The sequence below is a fragment of the Diabrotica virgifera genome, chromosome 5 (genome assembly GCF_917563875.1).
Source record: "Diabrotica virgifera virgifera chromosome 5, PGI_DIABVI_V3a".
Lineage (NCBI taxonomy): Eukaryota > Metazoa > Arthropoda > Insecta > Coleoptera > Chrysomelidae > Diabrotica > Diabrotica virgifera.
Genome location: NC_065447.1, coordinates 53,968,878 through 53,990,142, shown reverse-complemented (window position 1 = coordinate 53,990,142; position 21,265 = coordinate 53,968,878). Strand labels below are relative to the sequence as shown.

General features: G+C 34.7%; 1 protein-coding gene across 1 annotated transcript in view; it reads right to left on the bottom strand.

Annotated features, from left to right (window-relative positions):
* The window catches only part of LOC126885032 (pyrethroid hydrolase Ces2e-like), a 93,701-nt gene that overhangs the window by 30,768 nt on the left and 41,668 nt on the right, over nucleotides 1–21,265 (bottom strand). Inside the window, exons 5-6 of the mRNA XM_050651449.1 lie at nucleotides 8,859–9,036; nucleotides 5,131–5,294 (exon numbers count right to left, since the gene is read on the bottom strand). Coding sequence (XP_050507406.1) covers nucleotides 5,131–5,294; nucleotides 8,859–9,036 — 342 coding nt within the window. The remainder of the gene's footprint in view (nucleotides 1–5,130; nucleotides 5,295–8,858; nucleotides 9,037–21,265) is intronic.

Here is a 21,265-nt window from a genome sequence, read left to right as displayed (position 1 = left end):
ATACAGAAAACAATTAGAAACATTGCCCAGGAAGAAAGAAATAAAGGAAATGAAGTCAAAATTGGAGTAAAAAAAATATGGGTAAATAACATCGAATGGAAGTGGAACGACAAAGAGGGCACAATGATCAAAACAGCATCAAAAAACTAACAAATAACTGTACCATAGGAATAACGTTGACGAAACAAGCACAGAAAAAGGATAGTGATAATAGAAAAAAAGGAAACAAGAGGAAAAAAACAAAAACCGGACCAAAAAACAAGAAAACATGTCGAAAAGAATACTTACTTTTAGGAACATGGAATGTAAGAGGCACATATGGCGAAGGTAAACTTAAACATCTTGCGAGAGAAATCGAAAAGTTCCAATTTGACATAGTAGCCTTGCAGGAGACGAAACAGCTGGGAAATGATATATTAGAAATAGAAGATACATTGTTTTTTAACAGCGGTGGAAAGAATCGAATATTAGGCACAGGTTTTATGATAAGAAAAGAACTAAAAGAAGCAATAGTAGAGTTTAAACCGATATCAGACCGCATATGTACTATCAGGATCAAAGGAAAATACCAAAAAATCACCCTCATAAATATTCACGCTCCATCCGAAGAAAAAGATAATGATGTTAAAGAATGTTTCTACAGTGAACTAAACAGAACAATCGAAAGTATACCCAGATATGATATGAAAATTATTTTAGGCGACGCTAATGGCAAAATAGGGAAGGAAGAAGTGTTTAGACCGACAATAGGAAAGCATAGCAAACACAATGAAACTAATGAGAACGGACAATTTCTCATAGATTTCGCAAGAGAAAAAAATATGATCATAATGAGCACATATTTTGAAAGAAAAGAAATACATAAGGAAACATGGATATCGCCAGATAGAAAGACTAAAAACCAAATAGATCACGTGCTGATTGAAAAAGAAGAACAGCAATGTATAAAGAAGATAAGAACATACAGAGGACCAGATGCCGACTCTGATCATTACATGGTGGGCATCAAAATGAAACAACTGATACCAGAAAACAAAAACAAAATAAAGGTAAAGAAATATATAAATAAACCAATTCGATTAGCAACAAAGAAAGAGCAAGAAACGTATGGGGAAACAATGGAAAGAGAACTAAAAAAGATACAAACAGAAGAACGAACAGAAAACAACTGGGACATCATAAAGCAAGTAATGAACAAAGCAGCAAAAGAGTGTAATAAACAGGAGAATAAAAAGAGAAAGGAGTGGTTCGACATAGAATGCCAAAACGAAATAGAACTAAGAAAATCATTAAGGATGGAAATGATAATGAAAGAAACGACAGAGACGAAGAATAAATATATAGAGCAAAGAAATAAAGTAAAGAGATTGCTGAGAGAAAAGAAGAGAAAACACGTAGAAAATAAGCTAAAAGAAATAGAAGAGAACTACAGAAATAAAGAAATAAGAAACCTGTATCAAGGTGCCAGAAATGAGAAAAGAGGATACCAACAAAAACCAATATTCGTTAAAAACAAAGCGGGGAATAATATAAGCGGTGAAGCAGAAATAGTAGAGAGATGGAAAGAGTATTTTGACGAGTTACTAAATGGCAAGAATAAGTCAAACCAAAGAGAATACATGGAAGCAGAAGAAGGAAATGAAAACTTAGAAGACATAGAAGATAATTCACCCAGCAAAGAACAAATCGAGGAAATCATAAAAGATTTGAAGAATAACAAATGTCCTGGAAGCGATAATATAACAGCAGAGATGATGAAATATGGTGGAAAATTGCTACATGAGTGGATATACAAGATCATAAAAGAGATATGGAGAATAGAACGGATACCAAAAGATTGGAAGGAAGCAATTATTTGCCCATTACACAAAAAAGGAGACAAAACAGAATGTAGTAATTACAGAGGAGTAGCATTACTAAATACCATATATAAAATCTTATCAAAATCCATAAAAGATAAACTTGAAAAAGAAGCGGAAAATATAATAGGTGAATATCAGTGCGGATTTAGACGAGGAAGAAGCACAACGGACCAAATATTCGTAATCAGAGAATTACAAGCAGAAAGCTATGAACACAACCTACCAACGATAGCGCTATTCATCGATTTCCAGCAAGCGTACGATAGAATAAAGAGGAAGAATTTAAAGCAGGCGCTTGAGGAATTGGGAGTTAGCAGAAAGTTACGCAACATGATACATATTACGTTAGAAAATACAGAAAATAGAGTCAAAATAAACAACCAATCATCAGACACATTTATAGTAAATGAAGGAGTAAGGCAGGGCGATCCTTTGTCATCATTACTCTTTAACTTATGCCTAGAAAAAATAATGCGAGAAGCAAAAATCAATAGAGAAGCACTCCTATATCAAAAACGACACCAAGTTTTGGCATTTGCGGATGATGTGGTGTTGCTTGCAAGAGGAACAAAAGAGCTACAGGAAATAGTACAGAGAATAGTAAAAGCAGCGAAGAAAATGGGACTCCACATAAATGAAACTAAAACAAAATGTATGGAATGGACAGATGGTCAGTTCAGGAATGGACAAAAGCTTAAAGTAGAAGTAGAAGAAGGAACATCATACGAATTCGAAATGGTAGAAAGATTTACATACCTAGGAGCAATAATATCACGTAAACCGAATATTAAAGAAGAAATACAAGCTCGAATAATGGCAGGCAACAAAAGTGTACATGCGCTTAATGGAATGCTGAAAAGCAAGTTTTTATCAAGAAAGGCAAAAATACAGTTATACAAAACAACTATCCAACCAATAGTAACATACTGCAGTGAGACATGGACAATGACAAAAAATGAACAAAGTTTACTGGAGATCTGGGAACGGAAAATCCTGAGGAAGATATATGGAGGAATAATAAGGGACGGTTTATGGTTAAGAAGATCAAAAAATGAGTTAAAGGAATTATACAATCAACCTAATATAATAGGAGTGATAAAGGCACAGAGACTTAGATGGCGAGGTCACATAGAAAGGATGCCGAACGCGAGGACTCCAAAAAGGGTACTAAACTACAACATAGCCTCAAAAAAGAGAAAAGGAAGACCGAAAAATAGATGGAAGCAAGAGGTCGAAAAAGATATGGAAAAAATGGGGTTAGAAGGTCAGAGAAGAAAAATGAATAACAGGAAGGAATGGAGAAAAATCACATACCAAGCCAGAGAAGATCTAGGTACCTAAAGAAAAGTAAAAATGAAGAACGAACAAACTTTTCAAGCCATGGGCCTCTAAGGCCTTTAGTGCTATTATATATATATATATATATATATACGAGGTATGTCAAAAAATATGAATTTTGTTCAAGAGTAAAATACCTTTATTTGTCACAATACTTAAAATTTTTATTATAAAAAGTTGTTTTGAATTTAAAACTGTGTTTCAGTATGCAATTACATCCTTATAATTGAAAAATAAAGATTCTTTACTCTTGAGCGAAAATCATATTTTTTTGACATACCTCGTATAAAATTGATCAAATTTGATATCTTATAATTGCATCTTAGGTTTTAGACTATGCAAACATTTTTATTAAGAATAACTATATTTCGTAAAATTAATAATAGCGAAGTTATCGTAATAAAAATGATCTTGGGTTTGGGTATCAGTAATTTGAAAATAAATTTCAGTTTTCTTTTCAATTAGAAGAATGTAATTGCATATTATAACATAATTTTTAATTCCAAACAACTATTCTGTAATAACAATGTTCGATATTGTAAAATATAAAGGTACTTTCCTCTTGAGCGAAATTCATATTTTTTGACAGAACTCGTATGCTGTTGATAACATGCTGTTGATCTTATGATTGAATCTTAGGTTTCAGACCATGTAACTTCCTGAAGAATAACTTTTTAAAATTGATAATAAAAAATTTCCCATATGGTTCCAAGTTACGCAGAGACACTGTATAATCAGCAACATACAAGCCAGACGCATAGTGCTGACAATTCGCGATGAAAAACACAAAGTATCTGACCTCTGGTGGAATAAATTTAAACTAGTATAAGTGGTATAAACAAATCAGAAAATTGTTGATTTGAATGGAATTTGGTCAATATTAAGAAATTTTTAGTAAATTTTAGCATTATGAGTACATTAAAATATTTTAAATCAAATCGGTATTGTTCTGTTCATCGATTGAATGTTTGTTTATACCATTTATATCAGTCATTTTCCTGCATTCGACCTCTATATTCCGTTTTGATCGCGAATAGAAAGCTAATCGAGAGGCTAAAAAGAGATGTTGTAATGGAGCAAGCCAACAGTTACGAGATATAGCTTTGACGACTGAAAGGAAGATGTACCCTTACAACCGGAAGCTACCTGGTACACTGATGGCTCAAAATCATCGGAGACTGTAGTGGAAAGTATAGTAACAACAACACAAGGAATATATTCCCCAGTAAGTATTTCTAAGGGTGTCACAACTTGTGTAAGGGTGAAAGGCAGAAAAGAACGAACTGTTCAATTGCCATCTTCATAGAAAGCCAGGCAGCGATTAAGGCACTAAATTCCGTAAAGGTGAATTCTAAGGTAGTATGGGATTGTGTGGGTACCCTAAATAAACTAAGAAATCGTAGCACCGTTACGGTAGCCTGGGTATTGGGGCGAGAAAGTCCTAAAGACAATGAAAAAAGCGGATAAAATGACCAAACAAAGCTAATCGATGCCATTCATCGGACCGGAAACCTTAAGGCGATATACAATTGTACGGCGATGCAAAGACAATAACCAGTAAGGCTGCATAAAAGAGGGTACCCCACAAATCTCTGCATTGGTGGAGAAATTCACCAGGACAAAGACAGGCGAAGTCCATTACAGAACATTTGCCAAAATTTACGGGTGACCTAATTAGCAAAGACAGGAAAACAATCAAAGCCGTAGTAGGTCTGCTAATAGGGTATTATTAGGCTTTTTTATTGGGCAAAGAAAAGCCACTGGCAAACAGCTACATGGAAGGTTCAGTGCCGAAGTTATTAGACCTTGTAAAAAGAGTTAGGCCAGAGAATGTAACCTAAGTTAGGCTAGATCGTGCTATTTTTGACCATAGAACATGTGGATGAAATAAGTACACAGTTAAAACTATTAATATGGTGCGTTGACTTACCCTCATGAGTTTTTCTGTACTTAAAGAAACTGGAAATATATCAAAATATGTATACTTAATACTTTCTGCTATAGTAGTTTCTGTAATTGGAAGCAGGTTCATATCATTAGGAACAAGTTGTGCATGATATAAATCATATTTCGTTAGCCACAGTCTAAAGAGTGCTGTAAAAATATAATATCAGTTATAAATTTATATTATTTCTTGATCACAATGTCTAAATTTTTTATTAAAATTTTTGATATATCCTATTTTTTGTGTATACTATTTTTTAATATACAGGGTGCGTGACTAAGTCAAATTATTTCCTTGTGGCATTTTTATGATTAATTATTTATATGGGAAATAAGCCACAATTAAAATGAAAAAAATAATTTTATTAACGTTTCGACGCCCAAATCGGGTGCCGTTGTCAAAATACAAAATATTACTAAAATAAACAAAAGTGTTGTTGCTAAGCAAAAAAATTCTTCTAATAATTTATTTAATCTCACTCATTTATATTGGTAATTCGACATATATTATACATTTTAAACTAGAAGACTTTAAAATATTGCCAATATTTATGAGTTGCGTTCCTGGGACGACTTACTGAAAAATAGTTCATTCGATTACATGAAATCAACCCCAACTCAAGAATATCCGTCATAAAAAATTATAGCATGTGATCTGTCTTTAAAAAGACAACCAAATGCAACGACAGTAAAATTCTCGCGTTAGAGACCTCATAGTAAATCACAAGGGAAAACCAGGAAAAACCCTGTGATACTATCCCGACATCGTAAGTATTTGGTCTTACATTAATTTACTCTCAAAAAATAATACCAAATTCTGACTTGTAAGATGTTTAAATTATAAATAATATTAATAATACTAGATATACAGTGCTAGTCAAAAGTCCGTACCCCCCTCGTATCTTTTGATCGGTTATACCTATAATAGTAAAATTTGGAGGGACGAAATAAACGGACGTAAGCTTCTTAACGAGTCATGACAGGTGACGTAATAGTGACAGATGACTTTACAACGCCACTGTGACAAATAATTTTAAATGGGACCTTATGGCAAGTGATACCTCGTTTGAAAGGTATTGAAAATACCTATTCAGTCATACTAATTTTATTTAGAGTTTAAGCTAATTTTGATGAATAAACATAAAATGTAGTTTCGCATTTAATTAATAAAAATTCAAAATTTCGCCTATGATTACTTGTCAAAAAGGTTGACGTTGACGTAAAAACTACTAGAGAATTGAAAAACATCAACTTTTTTTACAAAAAAACCATAGGCGCACATTTGAATTTTTATTAATTAAATGCGAAACTACAATATTATATTTATTTAATTTATTCACGAAAATCAAAATCAACTTAAACTTAAAAAAATGAGTATGACTGAATAGGTATTTTGAATACCTTTCAAACGAAGTATCACTTGCCATAAGGTCCCATTTAAAATTATCGGTCACAGTGGCTCTGTAACTTCATCTGTCACTATTACGTCACCTGTCATGACTAGTTAAGAAGCTTACGTCCGTTTATTTCCTCCCTCCAAATTTCACTATTATAGGTATAACCGTTCAAAAGATAAGAGGGGGGGGTACGGACTTTTGACTAGCACTGTATAAGTAATATATAAGTAATACTAAAATATAAAAAAAATATGTACTAGCTCGATATTATTGACTTACTAATCTTGGTATTTTCTTTCTATTGACTTCCTCTTTCAGTATGGGTAACCACATCCTACTGCATTCTACCGAGGAATTTGCGACACAATTGGTTTCATTTAGCATAATTAGAGCCGCTTCTTTGATTTTTCTCTTTTTACTATCTGATTCTTTCAGGACTATACTTGAATCTCTCCACTGAACTCTATGTTCATTATCCCACGCGTGTTGACATATTTGAGATCTCTCAAATTCTCTATTTTTAATATAAGATTGATGTTCACTTATTCTAACGTCTAATGGTCTTGATGTCTCACCTAAATAAAATTGTTCGCATTCACAAGGTATTTTATAAATGCAATTCTTTGTTCTTTCTTGATCATTGTTAGGTTTAGTTTTAGATAGAATAGATCTCAATGTGTTTGTTGTTTTGAATGTTGTTGAAATGTTGAATTTATTTCTTATTGTTTTAAGTTTCTCGGATAGTCAGTGGAGAGATTCAAGTATAGTCCTGAAAGAATCAGATAGTAAAAAGAGAAAAATCAAAGAAGCGGCTCTAATTATGCTAAATGAAACCAATTGTGTCGCAAATTCCTCGGTAGAATGCAGTAGGATGTGGTTACCCATTTTTTTTTTTTTTTTTGGAGGTCGTCTGACATATATCTCCGATGGCACTGCAGCCTCATGGGCTTATTGTGCCAATGTGGTTACCCATACTGAAAGAGGAAGTCAATAGAAAGAAAATACCAAGATTAGTAAGTCAATAATATCGAGCTAGTACATATTTTATATTTTAGTATTACTTATATATCTAGTATTATTAATATTATTTATTATTTAAACATCTTACAAGTCAGAATTTGGTATTATTTTTTGAGAGTAAATTAATGTAAGACCAAATACTTACGATGTCGGGATAGTATCACAGGGTTTTTCCTGGTTTTCCCTTGTGATTTACTATGAGGTCTCTAACGCGAGAATTTTACTGTCGTTGCATTTGGTTGTCTTATTAAAGACAGATCACATGCTATAATTTTTTATGACGGATATTCTTGAGTTGGGGTTGATTTCATGTAATCGAATGAACTATCTTTCAGTAAGTCGTCCCAGGAACGCAACTCATAAATATTGGCAATATCATTTTAAAGTCTTCTACTTTAAAATGTATAATATATGTCTGAATTACCAATATAAATGAGTGAGATTAAATAAATTATTAGAAGAATTTTTTTGCTTAGCAACAACACTTTTGTTTATTTTAGTAATATTTTGTATTTTGACAACGGCACCCGATTTGGGCGTCGAAACATTAATAAAATTATTTTTTTCATTTTAATTGTGGCTTAAGTCAAATTACCTATTTGTCGTAAGATATACGAAAGAAAAATTATTTAGATCAAAGTTAAATATACATGACCACTCATATTGATAGCGGAATATTTAATTCTGATATACAGGATTGGTTGAAACTTAGAATGAGTATTTTCTGACTTTTCTTAAATGAAACACATTGTATTTTAGTATTGAAATGAAAACATATTTTATGGTATTTTCTTATTTCTTACGCATTCTCTATAGCTAAGTGTTTCGATTTGTGAGTTATTCGTGATTCCTTCTGGTCTATGTAAAGTGTTGTTTTTAGCTACAGTCACAATTGCGTTGGTAGCAGTGGCGGATAGACGGGAAGGAAAAATAGGGAAATTTTCCCCCACCAACTTCCAAAATTAAAAAAGAAAAATCGTTTAAAAGATATATTAGCTGACATGAAATTTAAACCACAGACAGACGAATTCAACCAAATAAACCCGCTAATTATGAAAGTTAAGGGAACTTTTTTATTTATTTCTTCTCGTATCTTAGTTACTACCTTCTAATGGTCGCTGCCTATTTCGAATCCTCTGTGTACTTTTGTATCCATTATTTTCTTGCTCAATCATTGCTTTCAACTAGTATATAGTCAGTTATAAATTTCTCATTTCGTTTTTTGACTTCTCTAGTATACGTGTGGATTTCTTTGTGTTTAATAATGTATTGTAAATGTAAAATTAATTATAATTACCTTGTAATTCATTGAAATATCCTTCCAATGAATTATATCCTGCTAGGATGGGTACATGGTGAAATTTCCCTTCTGATAGTAGGCCGTAAGAATATTCAGTTATTACAGCATCGTCGTGATCTGGTTCTATAACCGGGGCAAAAACCAAACCTTGTAGCGGATTACTTAAGAGTGTAAGCTGAAATAAAATAATTGAATATATAAATAATTTTGGTCTTTATAAAAACCATTATTTTGACAACGTTTCGGCAAAGTCTCACTTGCCATTGTCAAGTTAGGTAGTTCCGCTTCTCGCTGTTGCTTTGAAGTAAACTAAATTTTTAACTTACTTATATAGCCGATTGTGATACTTAACAAGGCTACAAGCACAGCCAGATTGTCGATTGTCGATCTTTCGATGTACATATAGGGGAAAGGAGAGTAAGATGGAAGGATAGGGCAAGATGGAAATTACCTATACAACCCGAACTGCGCAATGAAGCGCCCGGATCCACACTCACACAGATGCAGGTGAACCTCTTCCATTTACAAACGACGGCTCAATCAGTTCCGGTCACCTAATGAGTGTACACGCTTCCTTCTTATTTTCGCAGTTAAATATTACGATATTATTGAATTTTTGTGATACGATTATTTAAACAAGGTGTATAATAATATTATTATTATGCATTTATACAAAGTATCTATTAGGTACAGGTTATCTGAATTGATATTTGAATAAGAGAAATAATGAAGCATTTTTAAAATATTGATATTATTATTGGAAAGGGGCATATGGGCAAGATGGAAAATTGCAACTTAGGGCAAGTTGGAAGATAATAGTTAGGCAAAAATAAAAGCAAGGAAATAGGAACCTGCGAGAATAAAAGAAAAAGTAAAGGAAAAGGGACAAAAACAGAAAAAGTTAAAAATATTGTACAACATTTAGAACAGTCTTCAGAAAATGATGTGTTCTGTGTATGTGGTGAACGTTATGTGGAACCGCCCACAGAGGACTGGGTACAATGTCCTGTATGTAATGGTTGGGCACATGAATTGTGTACCGACACAGAAGATGGCAGTTTTATGTGTGTAAACTGTAAAATGTAGTGCTTTCCTCTACATTCCATCTTGCCCGAACAAGCTTTCCATCCTGCCCTCAGGGTAAGGGCAAGATGGAATTTTTGACATTATTTTTTAATTACTCATAAAAAAAATTCTACTTATTATTAATAATATTTAATGGCTGACTTTGGTAACTGTATAAGGTCTCTTTCAAGAATGATTAAAATTAAAGTTTTGTATTACGTTGTTTTATTTTTTTACACATCATAAAGTTAAGCCTTCCATCTTGCCCTCTTTTCCCCTACGTAATATACGCGGTATGAATACGCGTAATTATACTTTTGTTGTATGTAAACGTCTGATGTGGAAGTGGAAACGTTAATAAAATAATTTTATCCACTCTATGTCATATTATGTATAAGTTTTTAGTTTGTGAAAACTGTTATTATACGAGTAGATAGCAGTGCGTGAAGTGTTTAAAGTGTGCGTGAAGTAACAATGTATTTTAAATGGGACTTACTTTTTCGCACTGTTTTTGACATACTTTCATATAAGTAATCAAATATCCTTATATTTTGCGTTGTCATGGTAATGACATAATGAGCAATAAATTACGACGAAAGTTTTGACAGTTTTGTGGTTTGAAAGAAGTTAGAATTTTTAAATGTCAAAGTTCTAAAAATTGTAGAATAGAAATAAATTCCAGTGACAAAGAGTTACAGTTTTTTTATTTGTTCATCGTATATTGTATGAAACTGTGCGTGAAGTACTTTTTGCGAACTTACGCGATGTATAGCACTCGCTCCGTTGTCGCTCGTGCTCTAAATATCGCGTGCGTTCGCAAAAAGCATACTTCACGAACTGTTTCATAAATAACTATTTTAAGTTATCTTTCATCCTTCATTTATTTTTTTGGATCAGATTGTTCTTTGATCGGGCTATGTATCAAATAAAGAAAGACAAATAATTTATTAGTAATAAATTTTACAAAAAACACACAACTACTACTTTTGAAACCCTTAAAACTACTTTCGTATGTAAACGTAACAAATAAATAAAGAAAAATAATTTATTGGTTATAAATTAAAAAAAAACAACCACAACATACAACATTTTTTAAACACTTTAACATTTTCTGAAAACAGTTATTAAAAACTACTTTTATATACAAACGTCCGAAGTGGAAGTGGAAACGTTATACAATCATTGTATTAAATGATTGATTAAACGTTAAATTGTGGCTTATTTGCCATTTAGAAAATAAATTACATAAATGCCACAAAGAAATACCTTCAGAATAATATATTAGGTGATAATGAACAATGATTTAAAATAATCAATCTTTTAAATACTTTTAAAACTTATAAGATTTTTAGAAGACATTTTTAGAAGAAACTTCTAAAATACATATAGGTAATAATAAATAATCCATTCGTACTATTCATACTGCGTATACATCGAAAGATCGAAAATCGACAATCTGGCTGTGCTTGTAGCCTCGTAGTCGGTGTTTGGCTTGTCCGACTCCATTTTCGGGAACGTTAAGTGATTGTGATGTGTTTCCTTCGCACGAGCGGTTCCTGACTTTTCCTATTGGCCCTGTATAGGTTGGAGGGACAGGAGGGATGATACGAGTCATTTCGTTGCCTGATTTATTTCGGTGTGTTTCTTCAGTACCGTTTTCCCTGTTGTAGGAAGCCTTTGAGCATCGTCTCTTTGGTTTAGATTGCTAGGATTTTTCCTATTTCTATCAATTCTCTGATTTCACGTCTTCTTTTCATTTCTATGTTAGCTAGCCTCGTCGTTTGCTTCAGGTTTATTGTATGTCCTGTATTTGTGACATGTTGTGCAATAGATGACGTTGTTTTTCTCCTTTCGATAGCATTTCGGTGTTCTTCTCGTCTAACATGGATTGCGTGATGCGTTTCCCCCGCACGGGCGGTTCCTGGCTTTTGTCATTTGCCCTGTTTAGGAATATTGGACACGCTTTACTAAAGAAATGGAACACGATTTGTATGGGCCGCAAAGAAAAGTTTGGAAAATACTAAAAAATAAGAAAAAACCCATTAACGAATATAGAAGTTTAAATAAAATAGAAGCAGAACAATGGACCGCCTATATAGAACTATATAAGGAAGATACCATAATACCTGAAGAAGAGGACGAAACAGGAAATGAAGACGAATCCAACATAGACACAGAACTAGAAATTACATAAGAAAAAATAAGGAGTAACATACTTAAATTAAAAAACAGAAAAGCACCAGGACCCGATGGGATACCAAATGAACTCCTGAAATACGGAGGAGAAACCTTAATCGATAACATAGAGATACTCTTTCAAGAAATAATATATAGCCAGCGTGTACCAGACCAGTGGAGGACGAGTATAACAATACCTATACACAAGAGAGGAAACAGCAAAGACCCTAGCAACTACCGTACCATCACCTTGCTGAGCACAACTCTTAAAAAATAAATGAAGAATACACAATTAGTAAGGAACAACAAGGTTTTCGGAAAAATAGGTCCACAATAGACGCCATATTCATAGCCAGACAAATTGCCGAGAAAGCACTGGAATATAATACACCTGCATTTATGTTCTTTATAGATCTGACTAAGGCCTTCGATTGTGTAAGATTGGAAGATGTGCTAAGATTGTTAAAGGAGAAAAATCAGCCCAACAAGATGATAAGGATAATTAAAGACAATAATACGAAGAACAAAACCAGAATAAAAGTCGAGAATGAACTAACATCGGAAGTAGAAATCAACTCGAGAATCAGACAAGGGGATAGCTTGAGCCCATTGCTTTTTAATTTAGTCATGGACAAAAGCATAGAAAACATTAAAGGTACTGGAAAAGTGTATGAGGTGGCGGAAAAACAAATAAAAATCCTCTGTTATGCTGACGACGCAATCTTAATCTCCGATAACGAGGATAACCTACAGCGAATGGTACAAACTTTCAATACAGTGGCGAAGAACTACAACATGGAAATATCAACAGCCAAGACAAAATCCCTGGTAGTGTCAAGGGAACCCATAAGATGCAAATTAATAATTAACAACGAACTAATTGAACAAGTCTCGAGATTTCAATATCTGCGAAACGAAATATGTAGTTATGGAGATGTTAAAGAGAGCGTCCGAAAGCAAGCAAATAAAGCCAATTACGTGTCAGGATGTCTGAGGGATGTCATCTGGAAAAACAAAGACATGAGGCTGGAAGGGAAAGTACGCATATACAAATCATGTGTAAGACCGATCATGACGTACGCGATAGAAACACGTTGTGACACTGCAGAAACCAAGAGGATACTGAGAACATCAGAAATGAGAACGTTGAGGTCAATAACTGGGAAAACACTGAGAGACAGAATACCGAACAACAGAATAAGAGATCTCTGTAACATACAAGATATAGTACGGTGGGGAAGACGGAGACGAAGAGAGTGGAATCAGCATGTGACGAGAATGGACAGCGAGAGAATAGCCCGTATAGCCAGGGATTCGAAGCCAACAGGCAAGAGACCAATAAAAAGGCCCTTTAAAAGGTGGCGAGATAGCTGGCAGTCAACATCACAGCTACGAATACAAGCTCAAAATCGGTAAGGGTCGACCACAAACCTTAGACCAAAGCGGTCGCATTTCGTCCAGCAAATTTTAAAATATTTTATACTGTAACCGTTAATGTGATTTTAATTATTTTAATGTGTTTTTAATATCATATATTCGAATGACCCGGTACTTGTTTTAAAAATAATAAACTCAGTTTTTATTATTGATAAATTGAAAGTGATTCCAATGACAAAACGGAAAAAACTCTCAGCGAAATGGATTACAATATTACTTCGCCGTTTCAACCGATGCAGCCACAGCCACAGCAGAATTTATACGGAGTTCCAACACCAGCGATGATTCAGCCAGGCCAATTTACAACTCAGCCAGTGGCGTACGCTCCGCAAGTTCAGATCAACAACGACCAACTAGTACAAGGTAACGTTTCATTTCCTCAGGTTTTACCCACACCATATTACCAAACAACACAACAACCCCTATACTTTAGCAATATCCCAGCCTTGCCAAACAAAAATAGCCAAGAAATTAGCCAAGACGAAGAATGGAAAACTGTAGAAAACACTAGGAAAAGAGTCAGACTTAGCCCTGAACACAGAGTAACTAAACAGACCAAAATTAATGACTACTGGCTAAATTCACCTGTTCATACATCAAATCGATTTGAGGAGTTGTCTAACGACGCAGATAACGAAGCAAAAAATGAAGAAGTTCAAACTGAAAGAACTGAGATTCAAATTGAAAAAACCTCAAAACCACCTCCCATATTTGTAAATGGAGTGAAAAATGTGACCCCACTCACCACACTATTAAATAATATAGCCAAAAATGGATACGAAATCAAAGTTTTAAATCACGATCAAGTTAAAATACAACCTAAAGAAAAAGAAAATTATAGTACAATAACTAAAGCTTTAACTGAGAAAAAAACAGAATTCCATACATTTAGGCCTCGTGACGAACGCAGCTTCAGAGTAGTATTAAAAAACATGCATTACTCAGCCAATCTGACAGAATTAAAAGAAGAAATCGAAAAGCTGGGGCACTCGGTAGTAAATATGTGGAACATTAAAAATTACAAAACTAAGCAACCTTTATCAATGTTCTTCATTGACTTAAAATCAGCAGAAAATAATAAAACAATTTACGACGTTGAACACTTGCTAAACTACAAAATTAAATTTGAACCACCATACACAAGGAGGGAAATTCCACAGTGCAGTAGATGTCAAAGATATGCGCATACAAAAAAATACTGTCAACATAGGCCCAGATGTGTAAAATGCACCGGAGATCATGCTACTGAACACTGTACAAGAAAAGAAAGATCTGACGATGTTCAGTGCATTCTTTGCGAAGGAAACCACCCGGCAAATTATAAAGGATGTACTATATATAAGGAACTGCAGAAAAAAACATATCCAACCCTACGGCAAAAACAACCTACAACCCCACTAACGAGTAATATTGGAAGAACCATCAATCCAGGCATTAGCTACTCACAAGCAGTAACAAACCAACTACCTCAAGCAAGCACATCTCAGAATACTTTGCAAGCACCAAATTTAACGCATCCTACTCCTGCTAACGACCTGTCTGAACTAAAATCGATGTTTAAAGGATTTGCGGAACAACTGTCCACACTGCTAAACCTCCTAACGATAGTCGTCAATAATTTAACAAAATGAATAAGTTACTAAAAATTGCACTTTGGAACGCCAACGGGCTTGCCAAACATTGTCTTGAGGTAAAAACTTTCATCATTAGTCACGAAATTGATATAATGTTAATATCAGAAACTCACTTCACAAGTAGAAGCTACTTTAAAATACCTAACTACACAACTTACAATACTAGACACCCAGATGGTACAGCCCATGGTGGAACTGCTATTATAATCAAAAACAATATCAAACACTATGAGACTAATGACTTTAAAAAAGACTACTTGCAGGCTACTAACATAGTTATTGAAGATTGGCATGGCTCACTAACAATCTCTGCAGTCTATTGCCCACCAATACACAAGATAAAAAAAGAACAATTTGAAGAATTTTTTAAAACATTGGGTAACAGATTCCTGGCTGGAGGAGATTACAACTCTAAACATACACATTGGGGATCAAGATTAATCACCCCAAAAGGACGACAGCTTCTAGCGGCTATGAATAGTAACAACTACTCGTATATTTCCAGTGGTGAACCTACTTATTGGCCAACCGACGTGAACAAAATACCCGATCTACTTGACTTCTGCATAACAAAGGGAATTCCAAAAAGATCGCAAAGAATTGAATCTTGCTTTGACCTTTCCTCGGATCACTCGCCTGTATTAATCACGATAAGTACTGAACTTGTTGAGGTACAGCTACCACCGAAACTGGACAACAAATATACGGATTGGGAAAGGTTTCGGCGGGTGATTGAGGACAACCTAAACCTAAACATACCTTTAAAAACAAACTATGAAATAGATGAAGCCATACAAAATTTTAACGTAATTATACAGGAAGCAATCTGGCAAACAACACCCCTAAAAAACACGACGCTCATGAAACAAGAGCTACCAAACATAATCAGACAAAAAATCAAAGAAAAACGATATTTAAGAAAAACATGGCAAAGAACGCACGCGCCTCAGGACAAAACCAGACTCAACCAGGCTACACTTCAACTTAAAACTCTCCTAAATAACTACAAAAACGATGGGATTAAAGAATATCTTAGCAACTTATCAGCAACAGAAATTACAGACTATTCTCTATGGAAGGCTACGAAAAAATTTAAACGACCTCAATCAAGCAACCCTCCTATTCGCGCAGAAAACGGCGAATGGGCCAAAAGCAATAAAGAAAAATCAGAAGTGTTTGCAAAATATCTCACAGACGTCTTTCAACCTTTCCCTGCTGAGAATAATCAAAACTTTGAAGCATCCATCCAACAATTTTTAGAATTTCCATACCAGTTAGAACTTCCACCGGAAAAGTTTAAGGTAAATGAAGTGATCAAAATAATACAAAATCTTAAATCGAAAAAGTCCCCAGGCTTCGATCTTATATCCAGTAAAATTATTAAACAACTACCCAGGAAAGGAATTGTGTACCTCACTCAATTATTCAATGCAGTATTAAGAACCGCATATTTCCCTCTCCTCTGGAAAGTCGCAAAAATTATACTAATTCCCAAACCAGGAAAGCCGCTGGAAAATGTCAAATCATATCGACCCATAAGCTTACTGCCGATAGTGTCAAAGATCCTAGAAAAACTGATACTCTCAAGAATTCAACCACTCCTATCAGATCGAGAACTAATCCCTGCACACCAGTTTGGATTCAGATCCCAACACGCAACCATAGAACAGGTTCATCGGATATGCAGAACTGTTAATCAAGCATTGGAAGACAAAATGTACTGCACTGCCGCTTTTCTAGACATCTCGCAAGCATTCGATAAAGTCTGGCACACAGGCCTTCTATACAAATTAAAAAATATGCTTCCTCTCACTCACTTCCTAATTTTAAAATCCTACCTCCATAACCGTTACTTTTTTGTACAACATAGAGATGAGTGCACGTCTCTATTTCCAGTTGGATCTGGAGTTCCACAGGGCAGTGTTCTGGGGCCAGTGTTATACCTATTGTACACAGCAGACTTACCAACAAACTTTCAAACCACTACAGCTACATATGCAGACGACACAGCAGTGATGTCAGTACATCAGGACCCACGGATAGCTTCTCAACTTCTGCAAACCAGCCTCAACAAAATGCAAACTTGGTTAAAACGGTGGCGTTTTCAAACAAATGAAACAAAGTCGGTTCATATTACCTTCACAAACCGTAAAGGTCACTGCCCGCCTGTATATATCAACAACCACCAACTAAAACAGCAAGCAACAGTCAAATACCTTGGAATGCATCTAGACCAAAGATTAAACTGGAGAACACACATTTTTATGAAGCGTAAACAACTTGGTCTCAAATTACACAATCTTTACTGGCTGATTGGTCACAAATCATCACTTTCGATGAAAAATAAAGTACTTGTCTACAAAGCAATTTTGAAGCCAATATGGACTTACGGGATCCAACTTTGGGGTACTGCATCAAACTCCAATATCGAAATCTTGGAGAGGTTCCAGTCGAAGGTTCTTCGAATAATCACAAATGCCCCATGGTATGTTGCAAATATTATTATTAGACGCGATCTAGAAATTTCAACAGTAAAAGAAGAAATTACCAACTTTGCACAGAAATACGAAGACAGACTGGCACAACATCCAAATGTACTAGCCAGAAACCTGATGAGCCAACCAGTCAGACGGAGACTTAGACGAAATACACCTAGTGATTTACCATCGCGATTTTAGTTATATGTGCCGTAATTCCCAGAGACAAACAATTTTATATCTATGTAAAATATTTGTAAAGAAAATGATTATTGAATCATTTTCTCCAAGTCACATACACTAGTGGTCACAACATTTACTTATTGTAACTTGTTTTACAGATTGTAAATAAATTAGGACGTTAAATAAAAAAAAAAAAAAAAAAAAAAAAATCGGTAAGGAACAGGTCAAGAGGCCTATTATAAGAAGAAGAAGAAGAAGACCTGTTTAGGCTGGAGGAGCAGGAAAGGTGATACGCCTCGATGTCGTTGTCTAATTTATTTTGGTCTTTTTCATCAGTACCGTTTTTCATGTTGTAGGAAACCTTTGAGCATCGTCTTTGTGGTTTAGACTGTTAGGATTTTTTCTTCTTTTTCTATCAATTCTCTGATTTAACGTCTTCTTTTGATTTATATGTTAGCTAGCATCGTCGTTTGGTTCAGGTTTATTGTATGTCCTGTATTTGCGACATGTGCAAGGGATGACGTTGTTTATCTCCTTTTGAATTCATTTCGGTGTTCTTCTCGTCTAACATGGATTCTTCGGTTGGTCTGACCGATGTACGACTTTCCACAATCCCCACATAGAATCTCATATACTCCTGGATTTTCCAACGATATTTTGGTTTTTATTGTTGGTAAAATAGTTGAGATTTTCCTGTCCTTGTTAAATATCGTTTCTATTTTCTGTTTTCGCAGCACTCTCCCTGTTGTACCCTTCATATATGGCAGAATGATTTTTCCAATGGGTTCTTCGTTTTCTGTTATATCCTTAATTTTTCTTCGAGCATTTTCAACTTTTTCGATGGTGTATGTTGAGAAGCCGTTTTTTCTTAACGCTGTTTTCACATTATGCATTTCTTCATTTTGATGTTCTTGGTCTGTCAGTCTTTCGGATCTTGTAATCATGGTTTTGATGACTAAATGTAATTATACAGGATGGCGCCGTGAAGCAGCATTTATATATCTGTCTCTTTCCGATACACTGCGTGGCCTATGTGTGTCTTGTTTCTTTATTATTAACACATCTAAGAATGGTATTTTATCGTTTTCTTACAGTTCCGTAGTAAACTGAATTTTGTGATGGATATTCTTGATGTGTTCTAAAAATACCTTTATTTTTTCTTTTCCGTGGGTCCAGATGATAAAAGTGTCATACACGTATCTAAGCCAAAGCTTGGATTTGTATTCAGCTGTTTTTATTGTCACCTGTTCTATTTCTTTCATAAACAAGTTCGCTAGTACTGGTGACATTGGGGAACCCATCGGTGCTCCTTCAACTTGTGTATATCCTTGTTCCTTATTTAGATAAAATATATGTATTATTTAAGTAGTGTTTGGTTAGGTTTAGAGTATCTGTGGTATTGGATACTTTCTGCTTATGATGTCCTCTAAGGAACAGTCGTGAAAAGTGAGACCACATCGAAGCTGACTAGCAAATGTCCCGACTCAAGAGTCACATCTTTTATATACTAAGAATCTGCTTCCTCTACGTATGGCTGTAGCTGTTCAGCCAGAAATTTTGCCAGTGATTGTAGAGGAGATCCAATGGAGATAACAATTGGCCGCAGTGGTAATCCTGCCTTATGTACCTTAGATCAGTGCCGGCGCTAGGGTATAAGGTGCCCGCCTGCAAAACTAGCAAAGGCGCCCCCCCCCACATACACACAGATACTCATACAACCCCAGCCTCGGGGACATTATGTGGGTATGTGGTTTCTAATGGAACAGTGAGACCCACATGTACGAAAATCAAACCGGTCACACTGCGTAACCTAGAGTTGTAACCTATCTGACCCCCAAGCTATACCACTATCCCCCTTCCCCCCGTCGCAGTATATAACGAATGAGGAGGCTTTGTACTAAACGTTACGTTGGATGCCCTCGCATGCCCTTGCTAGGATGCCCTTGTTTACCTCGGTTTACTTTATATGGTTAAACCACCTGATTTCAGGGGTAGCTAGAAGAGCTTTTCTCTCTATTAATGCTTGATTTTGGATTGTGTCCTAAAAATGTGTGTTCCGGGCACCGACTAAGTCGGTGTCCCGCTATCCGCAAATGTCCCCGGTAAATAAAGTTCGGTACAGATTTATTGAACCCATCATCTGACAAAACAACTTCACTTTAACTCTTTTAAGAAATTAGCTAAAAGAACTAAGATTGTTTTTTGTCATTTCTTCTTTTTCGGCTTTTCTGCTAATTTTTTTTGAATGCATTTTTATTTACCTACATAAAAATAATAACTTTAAAACCTCAAGATTATGCTTCTGTAATAATGTGAAAGTGTAATTTAATAATATTACTGAGTATTTAACAAATATAATTTTATATTAATTGAATACAACACTGGATTCTTTAAATGCAGATGAAGAGTATACAACTGACAAACTATTCTGTATTATAATCACATGAAATAATACTAAAATGTTTATTTTAAATACATATGTTTTTATGGAATTAATCCTTAACTCGATACTTAAATTAAGAGGTAAAATACATAATACAGTGGAACCTCGATAACTCGGATTAATCGGGACCGAGGCCGATCCGGGTTATCGAAAATCCGGGTTAGCCGGAGAATATAGTAAAAATTAATAAATAACCTCCATTACAATTACAAAAACATGAAACACATATGCACAGTACACATCTAAATTACGTATAGTTGTATAGAGTGTAGAGTTTTGTTCATTTCTTGGTAAAAAACTCAGTCATACTGTAGAGATGTACCGACACCATAATATGGTAGGTCTGGATCCTGCGTACAAAAAAAAATTGATAAATAGCAAGCTGAAAATTTGTTATTAGCTTAAGGGTGTCTAGTCGGACAAACATTAATATATGGGAACACTGGAACAGGGGAAGTTTTAACTGTGGAACAGGTTAAAAATTTGGAACGGTCAGACCACGAAAACGGCACATGTATTTTTTCCGACAGAACAGACTTAAACTCTCCGAACAGCGATTAAACTCTCATGCAAAAATCAGACTGCTATTTATCACCAAATTGGCGTTTTAATGAGTGGAACATGTAGAATATGTCAAATGACAGGAATTATGACAGGTGATAAATAGCAGTCTGATTTTTGCATGAGAGTTTAATCTCTGTTCGGAGAGTTTAAGTCTGTTCTGTCGGACAAAACAAATGTGCCATTTTCGTGTTCTGACCGTTCCAAATTTTTGACCTGTTCCACAATTAAAACTGCCCCTGTTCCAGTGTTCTCATATATCAAAGTTTATCCGACTAGACACCCTTAAGCTATTAATAAATTTTTAGCTTGCTATTAATCAACTTTTTTTTCATACGCGGGATCCAGACCTATGGTAGCATAATATCATATTATGATGCTGCAATAAATTTATTTTAAAGATTCGTCTTTATCAATCCTACTAAT